This window comes from Vanrija pseudolonga, chromosome 7 (genome assembly GCF_020906515.1).
Source record: "Vanrija pseudolonga chromosome 7, complete sequence".
Taxonomy (NCBI): domain Eukaryota; kingdom Fungi; phylum Basidiomycota; class Tremellomycetes; order Trichosporonales; family Trichosporonaceae; genus Vanrija; species Vanrija pseudolonga.
This window is the reverse complement of record NC_085855.1, coordinates 1428983-1442336: the sequence shown is the minus strand read 5'-3', so window position 1 is coordinate 1442336 and position 13354 is coordinate 1428983. Positions and strand designations below refer to the sequence as shown.

The window sequence follows — 13354 nt, the reverse complement described above, 5'->3', positions numbered from 1 at the left end:
GAGGGCAAGTTAGCAATCGACTCGCGGCGCGGGGCGACTTTGGTCCGGGTGGTGCGCGGCGGCCACGTGGAATGATGTCACCGAGCGCCGAGCTTGTGGTTGCAGCGTGTATGCATCGAGGCAGGGAGGACTCGAGCTGCCTTGCCTGTATGTACTGCTATGCACATGGCCACGGGCGAGGGGCATCACGCCGAGCTGCAGGCTCAAGAGCCCGTGGACAGCCAGCCCTCGAGGCAGAGCCGCGGCGCCGCACCAAGAACGCCGCGAACGTAATCACAATGCTCATCATCACGCTACCTGCTGCTGATCATGTGGCATGCCGCCGCCACAATCTCCACAGCCCGACGGGCAGGAACAGCGATGCTGCACGCCAAGCGACGCCGTTCGGCATCCCCGCCCGCCCAGCGTACTCTGACAGCCTCACCCCTCACGTCAGCAGCGAGAGGGCACAGTCGCCGAGATACCCGGTATGCCGGGGCGTGGCTGGCGTCGGCCAACGCCGGGCCGGGGGCGTATATCTACCCCACACTCGCGTCGGCCACCACCCACCCCCACCAACACAACACAATGACGAGCGCAAACACACTGCAGGGCAAAGTCGCCATCGTGACCGGCGGCGCGAGCGGCATCGGGCTCGAAGTGGTGAAGCAGCTGCTCTCCCTCGGCGCGAACGTGACCGTAGTCGACCTCTCCCCCGCCTCGCTTGCCGCCGCCGTCGCCGGCCTGGACGCAGGCGACCGGGTCCTCTCGGTCCAGGGGGACACGACGCTCGAAGCGACGTCGGAGCGCGTCACCGCCGAGACACTTGCGCGCTGGGGACGCGTCGACTATGCCGTCCTCGCCGCCGGCACGGCGTGGCCCACCGCCCGCAGCTTCCTCGATACGAGCGAGAAGGAGTGGGACTTTATCATGGGCGTGAACGCCAAGGGCGGTGGGTCGCGCTGGCGCTGGCGCCGAACTCGCTGACGCTGACGCCCGCGCGCAGTCTTCTTCGGCATGAAGCACGCGCTCAAGGGCATGCTCGCGTCCCCTGGCGGCGGCGCAGACTGCGCGGTGGTTGCCATCGCTAGCACGGCCGGGCTGGAGGGCGTGGCTGGCCACGCAGACTACGCCGCGAGCAAGTTTGCCGTGCGTGGGCTTGTTGCGAACGCCGCGGCAGAGTTTGGCCCCAAGGGCGTGCGTGTGAATGCCGTGTGTCCGGGATGTAAGTGGTGGAAGGCGCTGGGGCACGCCGGCTCGCTCGCTGACACTCGCTCGCGCCAGTCACCGATACGCCGCTCACCGCGGGCCGCACCGTCATGGGCGAGGCGGCCAAGGCGCGCTCGTCGCTCAAGCGTAGTGGCCGCCCCGAGGAGATTGCCGACGCCTGCGTCTTCCTGCTTTCCCCGCAAAGCAGCTTTGTCACTGGTATCTCTATGCGCGTCGACGGCGGGTGCGCCAAGTTTATGTAGGATGGACTGGGAGGGAGCAGGTTGGCTGGTTGTATGCGACGTGAATGCATCGTGCGGGTTAGTGTTCAGAGCAGGGCAGGCCGATGGCGCTGGAGGACGCCCACAACCCCCAGGCCTCTTCGGCCAGCCCCGGCCCGTTACCCCGCCGTGTCTGTGCTCGATGTCTGGCCCCTGCGGGGCTGCCGGATCAGTCGGTCAGTAGTAAGCCAACGTGGGGATGCCAGTGCGCTAGTCTCAAGCTCATCCCTCGCCTCGCTGGCTGGGCTCGCACTCACCCCCGCCTCGCTGGCTGCGCCAGTTCGGCCGGCTCGGCTCGTTACACATCATGCATGACTTCCTAAAGCCACACTAGACCATGATTGATTTTGTCCCATCTCCCCCTTGATTAAAGCTTGGCAATGATGGCGTCGGTGTACTCCTTGGTGCCGGCCTTGCCGCCAAGGTCACCGGTAATGTGCTTGCCCTCGGCAATGGTCGTGAGCGAAGCCTTCTCGATGCGGTCGGCAATCTCGGGGAGACCCATGTGGCGGAGGAGCATGAGAGAAGAGAGGAGGAGAGCGGTAGGGTTGGCGAGGCCCTTGCCGGCAATGTCGGGGGCGGAGCCGTGGACGGCCTCGAAGATGGAGGCGTCGCGGCCAATGTTGCCCGAGGGGGTGAGGCCGAGACCGCCAATGAGACCGGCGGAAAGGTCGGAAAGAATGTCACCGTAAAGGTTGGGCATGACCATGACACGGTCGTTGTAAGGGGTGGGGTCCTGGGTGATGCGCAGGCAGATACGGTCGAGGAGGTCCTCGTCGTACGCGACGTTGGGGTACTCCTTGGCGACGGCGCGGCAGGCAGTGAGGAACATGCCGTCCGACATCTTCATAATGTTGGCCTTGTGGACGGCCGTGACCTTGTTACGGCCAGACTCCTGGGCGTAGTGGAAGGCGTAGCGGGCGACACGCTCCGAGGCCTCGTAGGTGATGAGCTTGATCGACTGGACGACGCCGGGGACGATAACGTGCTCGATACCAGAGTACTCGCCCTCAGTGTTCTCACGGATGAGGACAGTGTTGACGTTGTCGTAGGCGGTCTTGTAGCCGGGGATGGAGACACAAGGACGAACGTTGGCGAAGAGGGAGAAGGTGCGGCGGAGGGTGAGGTTGAGGGAAACGTGTCCCTTGCCGACTGGGGTGTGTTAGCACTGTGTCGAGTGCGCTCTGAAGGCGGGCAGCGCGGCGTGTGCTCGGCGCGTGCTCGGCCACAAGGCCTCAACAGCCGCATCCACTCACTAGGGGTAGCAAGAGGGCCCTTGAGGGCGACAGTGTTCTTCTTGACCGAAGCGATGGCGTCGTCGGGGATGACAGTCTTGCCGTCCTTGAGGATGGGGGTAACGTCGACCTCCTCCCACTGGATGGGGGCCTTGGCGGCCTTGAAGATGTCCTTGACCGACTCTGCGATCTCGGGGCCGATACCTGCGCGGCGACGTCAGTGTCAAGTCAAATCTTTTGCTGCAGGCAGCTCGCTCGCTGCCTGCTGCCTCATGACGTACCGTCACCGGGGATAAGAGTGACAGTGTAGTTGCCCTGCATGTGCGTGTTAGTGGCATGAACGAGCAAGGAAGGACGTCGAGGCGTGACGCTGTATTGCACTACTACTCACGCTGGCATCCTTCTTGCCGGCAAAGGTCGAGGTGACCGAGGCGTAGCCGCGAGCCGCCTGTGATGTCAGTGAAAGAGGTCAAGGCAAAATATGCTGTGGCTGTACTGCAACGCACCTGGGCAGAGCGGACCGACGAGGCAATGCTGCGGTTGGCGGCACGGAGGAACATGACGACGAGGTGGGGAAGGGAGGGGAGAGTAGTGGATACAGAAGGGGGGAGTGAGGAGGAGAGGGAAGGAGAAAAGATACACGAGGGGATTGTGTGGGTTGCGCAGATCAAGAGGTGCGGATGGAGGTGGATGGGTGGGTGGGCGGGCAGCGCAAGGGAAGGCAAGGCAGCCAGCGACGTCTTCCCTCTCCTCACCCAGGGACTCTCCAGTGACCGTGCAAACTACGTCGTAGGTTTCTCCCTCGTGCGTCACGGGAGTAATCGGCCGATTACCCAAATTTGATCCCGCCACCATAAAGCCGTGTATCTGCGTATATGGGCGCGTCAACTGCCGCACACTGCCGCCCACGTGAACTTGCGGCAATGGCACAGGGAGGGAGCAAGCAGGAGACGTCGGCGATGGCGGCGGCAGCGGCGTCGGTGCAAGCTTGCAAGAGCGGGCCGCTGTAGACGCTTCAAGTATAAGACATGGTCGACTATGGTCGTTGGTGTCTCCCATCACACACATCACCCAAAGCCACCCAGGCCGTGGCTGCCGATCATTCACTACAAGGGTCACATGACATTTGACAATCGCCCAGAATCCAATCCGACTAATTCCTATCACTTCTACTACTACTACTTGGCCTTGTCCAACGCGTCCACAACCACCTCGGTCAGCTTGAGGCCCAGCTCCTCCGTGTGGCGCGTAGTAAGCAGCTGCAAGCCAATGGGGATACCGTCGAGACCCTCGGCATTGTCTTTGGCCATCAGCACCACACATACACCCCTCACTCACAGTCATCCCACGCCTTCTTCTCCGTGTCGTTGCGCGGCGTAAAGTCGGCGGGCTTGGTATCGGTGCTCTTTGAGAAGCCAGCGGGGAAGGTGACACCGGTAAAGTCGGCGACGTTCCACAGGTTCGTGTATCCCGAGTAGAAGGCCTTGTGGTGCGTGTGCGCGGGGTTGGGGAGCGTCGGCGCAATCACTCCGTCCCATGGGCGGCCGGTCCCAGTCACCTCCTTGGAGTTGGTCCACTCCTTGAGCAACAGACGGAGGTAGGCGTTGCGGTCGGCCTGGGCAGCCCACAGCGCGCCCACCTTGGGCGGCTTGTCCTTGTACTGGTTGTAGATGCCCTCGAGCACCTCGAATCCCGGGGGCCACGGCTCGGGGTACTCGCCCGCCCGGAGAAGGTTGTACAGGCCATCGGCGCCGTCCGCGCCGAGCAGGCGTAGAAGGAGCGTGTTGGCCTGCTCCACGTCGTAGGGCTTGTACTCGATCACCTTGTGCCCCGCCGCCTCGAGCGCCGCCTTGGTCTCGCGCAGCACGCGCTCAACCGACGGCGTGGGACGCACAAAGCCGTTGTCGATGATGAGGCCTGGAGTCAGTAAGCGTCGCAGTCGCTGAACGCACCAAACGCGAGCTTCTCTGGCAGCTCGATCGTACGCCACGGGATGGGGAAGGTCGTCGGGTCAAGTTCCCACGGCTTGGCGTCAATGACGACCTTGGAATAGAGCGACAGAGACTCGAGGTCGGGTGCCATTGGCCCAGCCGTGCTCTTGACACTCTCCTGTCCCTTGAGGCCGGCCGTGATGCCCAGCGAGATGAAGCGACCGCCGGCAGCCTTGAGGCCGTACAAGCCGTTAACAGCCGCCGGGACGCGGATCGAGCCGCCAATGTCGGTGCCGACACCCAGGGGCGCACCGCGGAGCGCGAGCAGCGCGCCCTCGCCGCCAGAGCTGCCGCCGCTGCCATAGTCGGTGTTGTACGGGTTCGGGGTGAGGCCCCACACGTTGTTAACCGTCTCGATGGCGAGCATGGCTGACGTCAGTGGGGGAAGATAGGGGCGCACGTACCAGTCGGCACATTGGTCTTGACGTAGAACACGGCGCCAGCTTCGCGGAGGATGCGCGCGAGCTCGCTTGCCTCGGCCTCGGTCTTGGGCTTGTTGGCGAACGAGACGATACCAATCGTCGTGTCGTACCCAGGCACGTTGATGCAGTCCTTGAGCGAGATGGGGAGGCCGTGGAGCGGGCCCTTGGGCTTGCCCGTCTTGGCGTACTCCTCGTCAATGGCCTTGGCCTGCGCGAGGCCCTCCTCGATAAAGATCTCAGTCAGGCAGTTGGTGAGCTGCTGGGCAATGATGGCGCGCTTGGCGAACGCGGTGGTCACCTCGACCGACGTGTACTTGCGCGCGACGAGCGCCTCGACGAGGCGCGGCGCCGTCGTCTCGGTGATCTCGAGCTCGCGCTCAGTGAGGATGCCGCTCTGACGGGGCACGTCGAGGACGTTCTTGGGCAGGTTGGCGAGCGTCTCCTTGGACAGGCGCCACTCGTCGGGAATGAGCGCGTCGCGCGCGGCCTGCTTGGCCGCCGCCACGTCTTGCCATGTCTTTTGCTTGTCGTCGCCCGTGGCCATGGTGATTGTTATGGGGGATGGGGGAGGGAGGGGCAAGGGGGAGATGATGCTGATCCAACATCTAAGGGTACGGGTACCGGTTTATATCAAGGGCTGGCTGGCGTGATGGAGCGTGCTGCTTCTGCTGGTTGCCGCGGCAGCCGCTTCGGACTCGGCAATCGGATGTGGGCCAAGTTAGTCACGTCATGCAGTCATGGGGGGGTTGAGTTTCGGACAACGCCGCCCACTGCAGTCGCGTGGTTTATCCGCATACGGCGTCGGCGTCGTATCGCGAGATAGGCAGCTGTAGGCATGCTTTGGGTGGGAGTTTGTCCGATAACAGGAGATGTGCAGAGGTGTGTCGTGTTCGTAGAGGGAGTGGTTTATGCATAGAGGGGTGTGTTTGCAGAAAGACTTGTTGACGCGAGGTGCCGGTGATTGACTGTCCACTGTGTGGAGAAGAAACACACCATATCACCTGGAGTCCAAAGATTTGGTACTGTAGTATGTTTTACACCCAGGCCGTGTATCAATTGTGACGGGAAAGTGACCTTGCCAGCACCCAACAGTGTCTTCTACTTGACGACAGACTGGCCACGGATAAACGACCGGTGAGACGACGGCCACTCGATAACGCATTGTCGCGCCGGAAAGTGGTGCGCTGCCGGACATAGTGTGTTTCTCGAGACAAGCCCAGTAGTGCCACGAGATAAAATCGAGCTATCGCCGATATATCTCCAGGCTGAGGCTTGCACCCTGGACTTAAAATCTTCCTACAGTGTTGTGCCGGATGCGGGGCCGTGTTGCCCTGGGTGAGAGCAGGCTGAGAGTGGAGGTGTCGAGCGACCACCGCAGCCGGACACAAATAATTTTGAGAATCAGCGCGCTAGGCGTGTGCAAGCAGGCAGCAACCACCAGGCAGGCGCTCTCGCGACCACTGCACCACCACCTGCCTGCACCAACAACCTCGAGAGGACCAACCTCTCAACAACCCATCAACCCATCCATCATCCCAAAAACAGCAAAAATGGCCAAGTCATCCAAGGTTGCTGCCCCCAAGGTCGAGAAGGCCGACAAGAAGTCCAAGAAGGTCGAGGCCGTCGCCCCCAAGGTAGGTTGAGCACACGAGCTCGCCGTCACACACACACTAACCCGCCGCCACAGGTCGAGAAGAAGGAGAAGAAGGAGAAGAAGTCCAAGAAGGCTCCTACCCCCCCTCCCGAGTCCGAGTCGTCGTCGTCCGAGTCCGAGTCTGACTCCGAGTCTGACTCTGACTCTTCTTCCGACGACGAGGAGGCCAAGCCTGTGAGTTTGGGCGCAGCAGGTCGTGAGGGAAGGACAACAACTAACCTGCCCCAGGCCGCTGCCGCCAAGAAGGAGGAGTCTTCCGACTCGTCCGACTCTGACTCTGACTCGTCTGACGACGAGGAGGAGGCCAAGCCCGCCGCCGCGGCCGCCAAGAAGGCCGAGTCTTCGTCCGACTCTGACTCCGAGTCCGAGTCCGAGGACAAGAAGGACGGCTCCGACTCTGACTCTTCGTCCGACTCTGACTCTGACGACGAGGAGGAGGAGAAGCCCGCCGCCGCCGCCACCAACGGCAAGCGCAAGGCCGAGGAGGAGCCCGAGACCGAGGTCACTGAGAAGAAGGCCAAGGTCGAGGACTCTGAAGCCTCCACCAACGTCTTCGTCGGCGGTCTCTCGTGGAACATTGACAACGACTGGCTCGCCTCCGAGTTCGAGTCGTGCGGCAAGGTCGTCGGCGCCCGTGTCATGATCGACCGTGACTCTGGCCGCTCGCGCGGTTTCGGCTACGTCGAGTTCGAGGACGAGGCTTCGGCCACCAAGGCTCTCGAGTTTGACGGCAAGGAGATTGACGGCCGCCAGGTCAAGGTCAACTTTGCCCAGAAGCGCGAGCCCAACACCCAGGCCCGCGCCAAGGCCTTCAACGACAAGCTCTCCGAGCCCGCCGCCACCCTCTGGGTCGGCTCGCTCTCGTTCGACATCACCGAGGACGCCGTCTACGAGGCCTTTGGCGAGCACGGTGACGTCCAGTCGGTCCGTCTCCCCACCGACCGCGAGACCGGTGCCCCCAAGGGCTTCGGCTACGTCCAGTTCGCCGAGGTCGAGCAGGCTACTGCCGCCCTCAACGCCCTCAACGGCCAGGAGCTCGCCGGCCGCAGGCTGCGCGTCGACTACGCTCCCCCCAAGCCCGACAACGGCTTTGGCGGTGACCGCAACGGCGGTGGCCGTGGTGGCGGACGCGGCGGCTTTGGCGGCCGTGGCGGTGGCCGTGGCGGCTTTGGCGGTGACCGTGGTGGTGGCCGTGGCGGTGGCCGTGGTGGCTTTGGCGGCCGCGGCGGTGGACGCGGTGGTGGCCGTGGTGGCTTCGCCCCTCGCGGCGGCGCCCGTACCGGCGGCATTGTTCAGTCTCAAGGCTCCAAGGTTTCCTTTGACTAGATACCTCGATACCCCTCTACTCCTATCTGAATAGATTCATGTATGCATTTGCCTAGCGGAAATGGTGGGGGTGCAGATAGCAGCACAACAGCACACGAAGGCCAGTCAGTCACAGATGGTGGCTGGACTTGGGTTGTGGAAATTTTGCCCCCGTCGCCTGCTTGCTTGGTGCACTGACGTCACACTCGTCATTGTTCTCGACTCCACGGACGCCGAGCAAGGCCCAGCGCTGTCAAGCCGCCGGCGACGGTGACCCCGACGACAGCCCACACCCACACCCCCCCCCGCGACGGGCACACGTACTTTACCACACCCCGCAACACCACTCTCTAACCACCACAACAAATGGCAAACTAATCATGTCGGCAACGGAAGCACCTACCGCCCAGCCGCCGGGCGACGCCGCCGCCCCCAGTGCCCCGTCAGTCCCGTCCAAGTCGGGCGGAGCGCATGGCGAGGCAGCCAGCGCTTCGACGCACCCGAGCCCGGCGCCCAAGACGCCGGAGCGGCGCTCAGCCCCGGCGCGCGACTCGCTCTCCCCGCTGACGACATCGACGTCGGCGTCGAAATCAAAGCCCATCACGCAGTTCCCCGAGCTGCCGGCTGCGCCGCCATCTTACCGCCTGGGCAACGGCTACTCTGCGGCCTTCAAGGTGCCCACCGTGGCCGCGTATCACGAGCAACAGAAGCAGCACGAGGCCGACGCAGACGAGTATGCACGGATCATGGAGGCGCGCGCTGCCGAGCTCGGCGCGCGTGCGGCTGCAGCAGGAGGAGGAGGCAGCGACGAGTCGGCCGCACCCTCCCGCGCGAGCCTCGACAGCTCGCACTCGCTCCGGCAGAGCACGGGGTCGGGGTCTCGCGACTCGTGGCTCCGCCGCCGGCGCCGCTCGAGCGTCGGCCCGGTGTCGCCCACCTCGGCGAAGCAGGAGAAGGAGCGGCTCATGCAGCAGATGAATGCTGCGCATGGTGGGTTTGCCTGTGGTGTTAAGGCGGTGCTGACGGGGATTAGAAAAGCCGACAGACAGGCTCAAGAAGGCGCGCAAGGGCGAGCGCCGCGTACGCGACCCCATTACCGGGGGCGAGATCATCGTCAAGGACGCCGACCCGCGCGACTTTGACGTGACCAAGACGGCTACGCGGGGCGGGAATGTCCTGTACAATGCATACCCGCCGCCCAGCCCCGTGAGCCAGGAGGAGATTGCCAACAAGTTCCAGCTGCTGCAGTATGCTGCGATTGGTGGCATGGCGGTGCTGTGGCTGTTCGTGGCGTTTGGCAGCGGCTTCCGCGCGTTCTTCTGGCGCTCGGTCGTGGTCGGCGCGTTTGGGTTCGCGTTCGTCACTGCCATCTCGGTGCTGGGGCGGGGGATCGACCGCGACTTGGAAAAGGTGCGCGTCGACCTGTCGCGCGCGCGCGGCGAGGCCTTCTCGCCGCCCATGCCGGAGAGTGTTGAATGGCTCAACGGGCTCATCAAGCTCGTGTGGGGCGTCATCGATCCGCAAATGTTCGTGCCGCTCGCCGATACCGTCGAGGATATTCTCCAGCAAAGTTTGCCCGGCTTTGTCGACGCCGTGCGCATCACGGACGTGGACCAGGGCTCCAACCCGCTGCGCCTGACGTCGATCCGCGCCCTGCCCGACATGCACACGGACCAAGAGTGGCCCCGCACCGAGTGGATCGACCAGGGCGCCGGGGAGCCCATGACCGACACGACCGGCAAGGAGATCAAGGAGGACCAGACGGGCGACTACTACAATTTCGAGTGCTCGTTCAGCTACGCCGCCCTCCCGGGCCAGGGGGCGCAGGAGCGCGCAAAGAACATTCACATGCTTATCGAGTTCTTCTTGGGCGTGTACGACTGGTTCCACATCCCGATCCCTATCTGGATCCAGATCGAGGAGATTGTCGGCGTCGTCCGCCTGCGTGTCCAGTTCATTCCTGAGCCGCCGTACGTGCGCCTTGTTACCTTTGCGCTGTGCGGCGTACCCGCCATCGACGTCTCGGCTGTGCCGCTGTCGCGCCACCTGCCGTCGGTGCTCGACCTGCCGTTCATCTCGTCGTTCGTCAAGTCGGGCATTGCGGCCGGAACATCCGAGCTGTCGGTGCCCAAGAGCATGACGCTCAACCTCAAGGACATGCTCTCCGGCGCCCAGGTCGGCGACACGCGCTCGATCGGCGTGTTCGTCGTCAAGATCCACTACTGCGAGGGCCTTTCGGCCCAGGATAACAACGGGTTCTCGGACCCGTACATTGTGCTCGCGTACGCCAACTATGGGCGACCGCTGTACTCGACGCGCATTATCATGGAGGACCTGAACCCCGTGTTTGAGGAGACGGCCTTCTTGCCCCTGACTATGGACGAGGTGCGGGGCAAGGAGTCGGTTTGTCTCATGCTCTGGGACAGCGACAAGCTGAGCGCCGACGACCTCGTCGGCCGAGTGCAGGTCGAGGTCGAGGAGCTCATGAAGCACCCGAACCAGATGTTTGACCGCACCGACGGGCTCAAGGGCTTCGAGGACTCGAACGAGATGCCCGGCAAGCTCATGTGGTCGATCGGGTATTTTGAAAAAGCGCCGCTTGACCCGTCGCTCCAGCGTGCGCCGACGCCCGAGGAGGCCAAGGCGCAGGTAGTCGAGCGCACGCCGACGTCAAAGGAGATGCACCCGTACGACGCCGCCCCCAACCCCGCCAAGGAAGACCTGCCGCCGCCCGCGCCAGACCTCACCAAGACGCGCCCCGACCCCAAGTGGCCCTCGGGCGTGCTGTCTATCGTCCTCCACCAGGTCAACAACCTCGAGCGCCAGCACCTCGAGGGCAAGAGCGGCAAGGAGCGCGAAGGCGAGGCGGGCCAGGACACGGACGATCCCTCGGAGCAGACGGAGAACCTGCCCTCGGGCTACGGCGAGTTTATTGTCAACGACGAGTTGATCTACAAGACGCGTGTCAAGCAGTACGCCATCAACCCGTACTTTGAGGCCGGTACCGAGGTATTTATCCGCGATTTCACGACCACAGAGGTCCGTGTGGTTATCCGCGACTCGCGTCTGCGCGAGCACGACCCGATCCTCGGCGTCGTCAACGTCTTCCTCTCCGACATCTTTGCCGACTGCTCGAGCGTCACGCGCATGTTCTCCATCACGGACGGCGTGGGCTTTGGCAAGGCCAACATCAGCTTTGCGTTCCGCGGCATGCAGATGAGCATCGCGCCAGAGCTACGCGGGTGGGACACGGGTACGCTCGTAGTGTCCAACGCGCGCCTCAAGATCGACACGAAGAAGTTTGAAAAGCTCGACGTGCGCGAGACTAGTCTCAAGCTTATCACTGCCGAAGTGACAGAGACAATGTCCAAGCGCCAGAGCGCGGTCGAGGGCGGCGACACGGTCGTGTGGGACCTCGAGCAGGTCCATCTGCCCATCTATCACCGGTACCAGTCGAGCATTCTGTTCGAGTTTGGCAACACTGGCCTGCGCTCGCTCTTTGGCCTGCGGCAGCCGGGCGCGTTCAGCGTCTTCTGGATCCAGGACATTGTCGACGACACGCCGACCGACATTGAGCTGCCCGTCATCGTGTCCAACCACACCAAGTGTCTCAAGTGGAACTACATCAACGACGAGACGGCCAAGCACCACGAGTACGAGGTGATCGGCACGCTCAAAGTACGCATGGAGTACACTTCTGGCCTGGACAACAGCCACGAGAAGCTCCGTCTCGGCCAGTCGCGCCGGCACGCCCTCGAGGCGTGGGACCTCATCGAGGGGCAGGAGATCCAGGCCCAGCGCCAGCTCACGTTCATGGACGACGGCGTCATCGACCGCAAGGAGAAGAAGGAGATGAAGGCCGCCCACCGCCGCCAGCTCGAGTCGCGCGGCCGCGGCCTCGCCCAGATCCGCGCGTACCGCACCGCCAAGTGGATGACCAACGGCATCAAGGACCGCCTCCCGGGCAAGAAGAAGATTCGCGAGCGTGAGTGCGTGTGGCTTGGACTCGTTGCTAACTCGCCCGCAGCCACCGTCGCGACCGAGGCTGGATAAAAAGCCTAGACTTATATCTTCAAGAATGGCGCGGCACACACGAGCGAAAGCCGCAGCCTGTATACACACACCCTATTTGTATCTTACGCACCTACACTCACGATGAATAGTAGTAGTACACGAGATACATGCGGAGGCGTGGCGCGGCATGCACCCGCACCAACTACAAGAGGTGCCATTGGCATCATCTGCATCTACATCTAAGCGTCCTGGTAGGCAGGATGCCTGCCGCCGTCGGTCGAGCGGGCGCGCTCCTGCGAGCGCGAGCCGCGCTCCCGTCGTGCTCCGACGAGCGTGCGCGTCGGCTGGTCCCGGCGCGCGTCGTTGCGCTCGTCGCGCTCGTCGCCAGACTCTTCTTCTTCGTCGAGCTGGGTGAGCGCCATGCCCTCCTCCTCGAACGCGTTGAATAGCGTCGAGTTTTGCTGCTGGAACAGTCTGGAGCGGCGGCCGTGCGACGCCGTGTTCTGCGCGCCGTCGGGCGCGTACGACGCGGGCGCGGTGCCGTTCGAGCCGTAGTTCCAGATCGGGAGGCCCTGCGACTCCATCGACACGCGGCCCGACATGGACATGCGGGGGTCTGGAGAGTCAGCGTCGGCTACCGTTCGACGATGTCAGCTGCACGCCGACTCACTCATGAAGCCCGTCTCTAAGCTCGTAGTGTGGTGGTGCGTCGGCTTCTCAGGCTGGCGCGAGATGTTGAGGAGATACACGCCCATGAAGATGACGAGGAAGCCGCAGAGAAGCGAGATGGTGTTGACGCCGTCGGTCGTGTTGAAGCCCTGGAAGAGGATGGCCGACGCGGTGATGGTCGCGGTCGTGAAGAAGACGTAGTAGATGGGGTTGACGACGTTGGTGCTGAACGTGTCGAGCGCCTTGTTAAAGTAGTTCATCTGGACGAGAATGCACCCGACGACCGTGATGCCGAACAGGTACGTGCTGACATGGGTGAGCTGGTTCTTGCCGGCAAACGTGAGCTTGAGCGCGATGCCAAACGCCTTGATGGCCATGACGGACACCGAGCCGACGAGCGAGCAGATGGACAGATACACCATGGGGTTCTTGGTGCCGTGCACTGGCGCGACGCGGAAGATCATGTACGTCGAGAAGATGCCTACGAAAGTGATGTATGCGAGGAAGGCTGCGGGGGTGAGCGGGGCCGCAGGGCATAGCAGATGGTGCGTCGTCGTCGGCGGCGCGCGTGCCAAGCGAAATGGACAACGCCGAC

The 13354-nt window shown here is 63.3% G+C and overlaps 5 protein-coding genes across 5 annotated transcripts; 3 read left to right on the top strand and 2 right to left on the bottom strand.

Moving 5' to 3' along the window:
- Positions 1-567: 567 nt before the first annotated feature.
- Positions 568-1451, top strand: fabG_10 (3-oxoacyl-[acyl-carrier-protein] reductase FabG; the record flags this gene model as incomplete). The annotated part of the gene is made up of 3 exons (XM_062775979.1): positions 568-931; positions 986-1204; positions 1264-1451. The coding sequence occupies 3 exons, from the start codon at positions 568-570 to the stop codon at positions 1449-1451; spliced, it is 771 nt and encodes a 256-aa protein (XP_062631963.1).
- Positions 1452-1763: 312 nt separating this feature from the next.
- On the bottom strand, positions 1764-3399 carry idh2 (Isocitrate dehydrogenase [NAD] subunit 2, mitochondrial). The gene is made up of 5 exons (XM_062775978.1): positions 3211-3399; positions 3096-3152; positions 2986-3019; positions 2726-2908; positions 1764-2621 (listed from the first exon to the last, which is right to left on the bottom strand). Exons 1-5 carry the CDS (start codon positions 3262-3264, stop codon positions 1837-1839), a joined length of 1113 nt encoding a protein of 370 aa, XP_062631962.1. The 5' UTR covers positions 3265-3399; the 3' UTR covers positions 1764-1836.
- Positions 3400-3841: 442 nt separating this feature from the next.
- Positions 3842-5692, bottom strand: amdS_2 (Acetamidase). The gene is made up of 4 exons (XM_062775977.1): positions 5100-5692; positions 4657-5064; positions 4043-4621; positions 3842-4004 (listed from the first exon to the last, which is right to left on the bottom strand). Exons 1-4 carry the CDS (start codon positions 5659-5661, stop codon positions 3883-3885), a joined length of 1671 nt encoding a protein of 556 aa, XP_062631961.1. The 5' UTR covers positions 5662-5692; the 3' UTR covers positions 3842-3882.
- Positions 5693-6547: 855 nt separating this feature from the next.
- Positions 6548-8157, top strand: NSR1 (Nuclear localization sequence-binding protein). The gene is made up of 3 exons (XM_062775976.1): positions 6548-6751; positions 6805-6945; positions 7000-8157. The coding sequence occupies exons 1-3, from the start codon at positions 6668-6670 to the stop codon at positions 8095-8097; spliced, it is 1323 nt and encodes a 440-aa protein (XP_062631960.1). The 5' UTR covers positions 6548-6667; the 3' UTR covers positions 8098-8157.
- A 299-nt stretch (positions 8158-8456) lies between these two features.
- Positions 8457-12249, top strand: mug190_1 (Meiotically up-regulated protein; the record flags this gene model as incomplete). Its single annotated transcript, XM_062775975.1, has 3 exons — positions 8457-9066; positions 9110-12061; positions 12104-12249. 3 exons carry the CDS (start codon positions 8457-8459, stop codon positions 12127-12129), a joined length of 3588 nt encoding a protein of 1195 aa, XP_062631959.1. The 3' UTR covers positions 12130-12249.
- Between the last annotated feature and the right edge of the window lie 1105 nt (positions 12250-13354).

Bases quoted from the DNA above. Each gene is read 5' to 3' on its own strand.
- idh2 (XM_062775978.1), bottom strand. From the start codon at position 3,264: ATGTTCCTCCGTGCCGCCAACCGCAGCATTGCCTCGTCGGTCCGCTCT. The intron at 3,020-3,095 runs GTGAGTAGTAGT...ACGCACATGCAG, and splicing joins CCGGCAAGAAGGATGCCAGC to GGCAACTACACTGTCACTCT. The intron at 2,909-2,985 runs GTACGTCATGAG...GTCGCCGCGCAG, and splicing joins CACTCTTATCCCCGGTGACG to GTATCGGCCCCGAGATCGCA.
- amdS_2 (XM_062775977.1), bottom strand. From the start codon at position 5,661: ATGGCCACGGGCGACGACAAGCAAAAGACATGGCAAGACGTGGCGGCG. The intron at 5,065-5,099 runs GTACGTGCGCCC...CACTGACGTCAG, and splicing joins CAAGACCAATGTGCCGACTG to CCATGCTCGCCATCGAGACG. The intron at 4,622-4,656 runs GTGCGTTCAGCG...TACTGACTCCAG, and splicing joins GCCAGAGAAGCTCGCGTTTG to GCCTCATCATCGACAACGGC.
- NSR1 (XM_062775976.1), top strand. From the start codon at position 6,668: ATGGCCAAGTCATCCAAGGTTGCTGCCCCCAAGGTCGAGAAGGCCGAC. The intron at 6,752-6,804 runs GTAGGTTGAGCA...CCGCCGCCACAG, and splicing joins TCGAGGCCGTCGCCCCCAAG to GTCGAGAAGAAGGAGAAGAA. The intron at 6,946-6,999 runs GTGAGTTTGGGC...AACCTGCCCCAG, and splicing joins ACGACGAGGAGGCCAAGCCT to GCCGCTGCCGCCAAGAAGGA.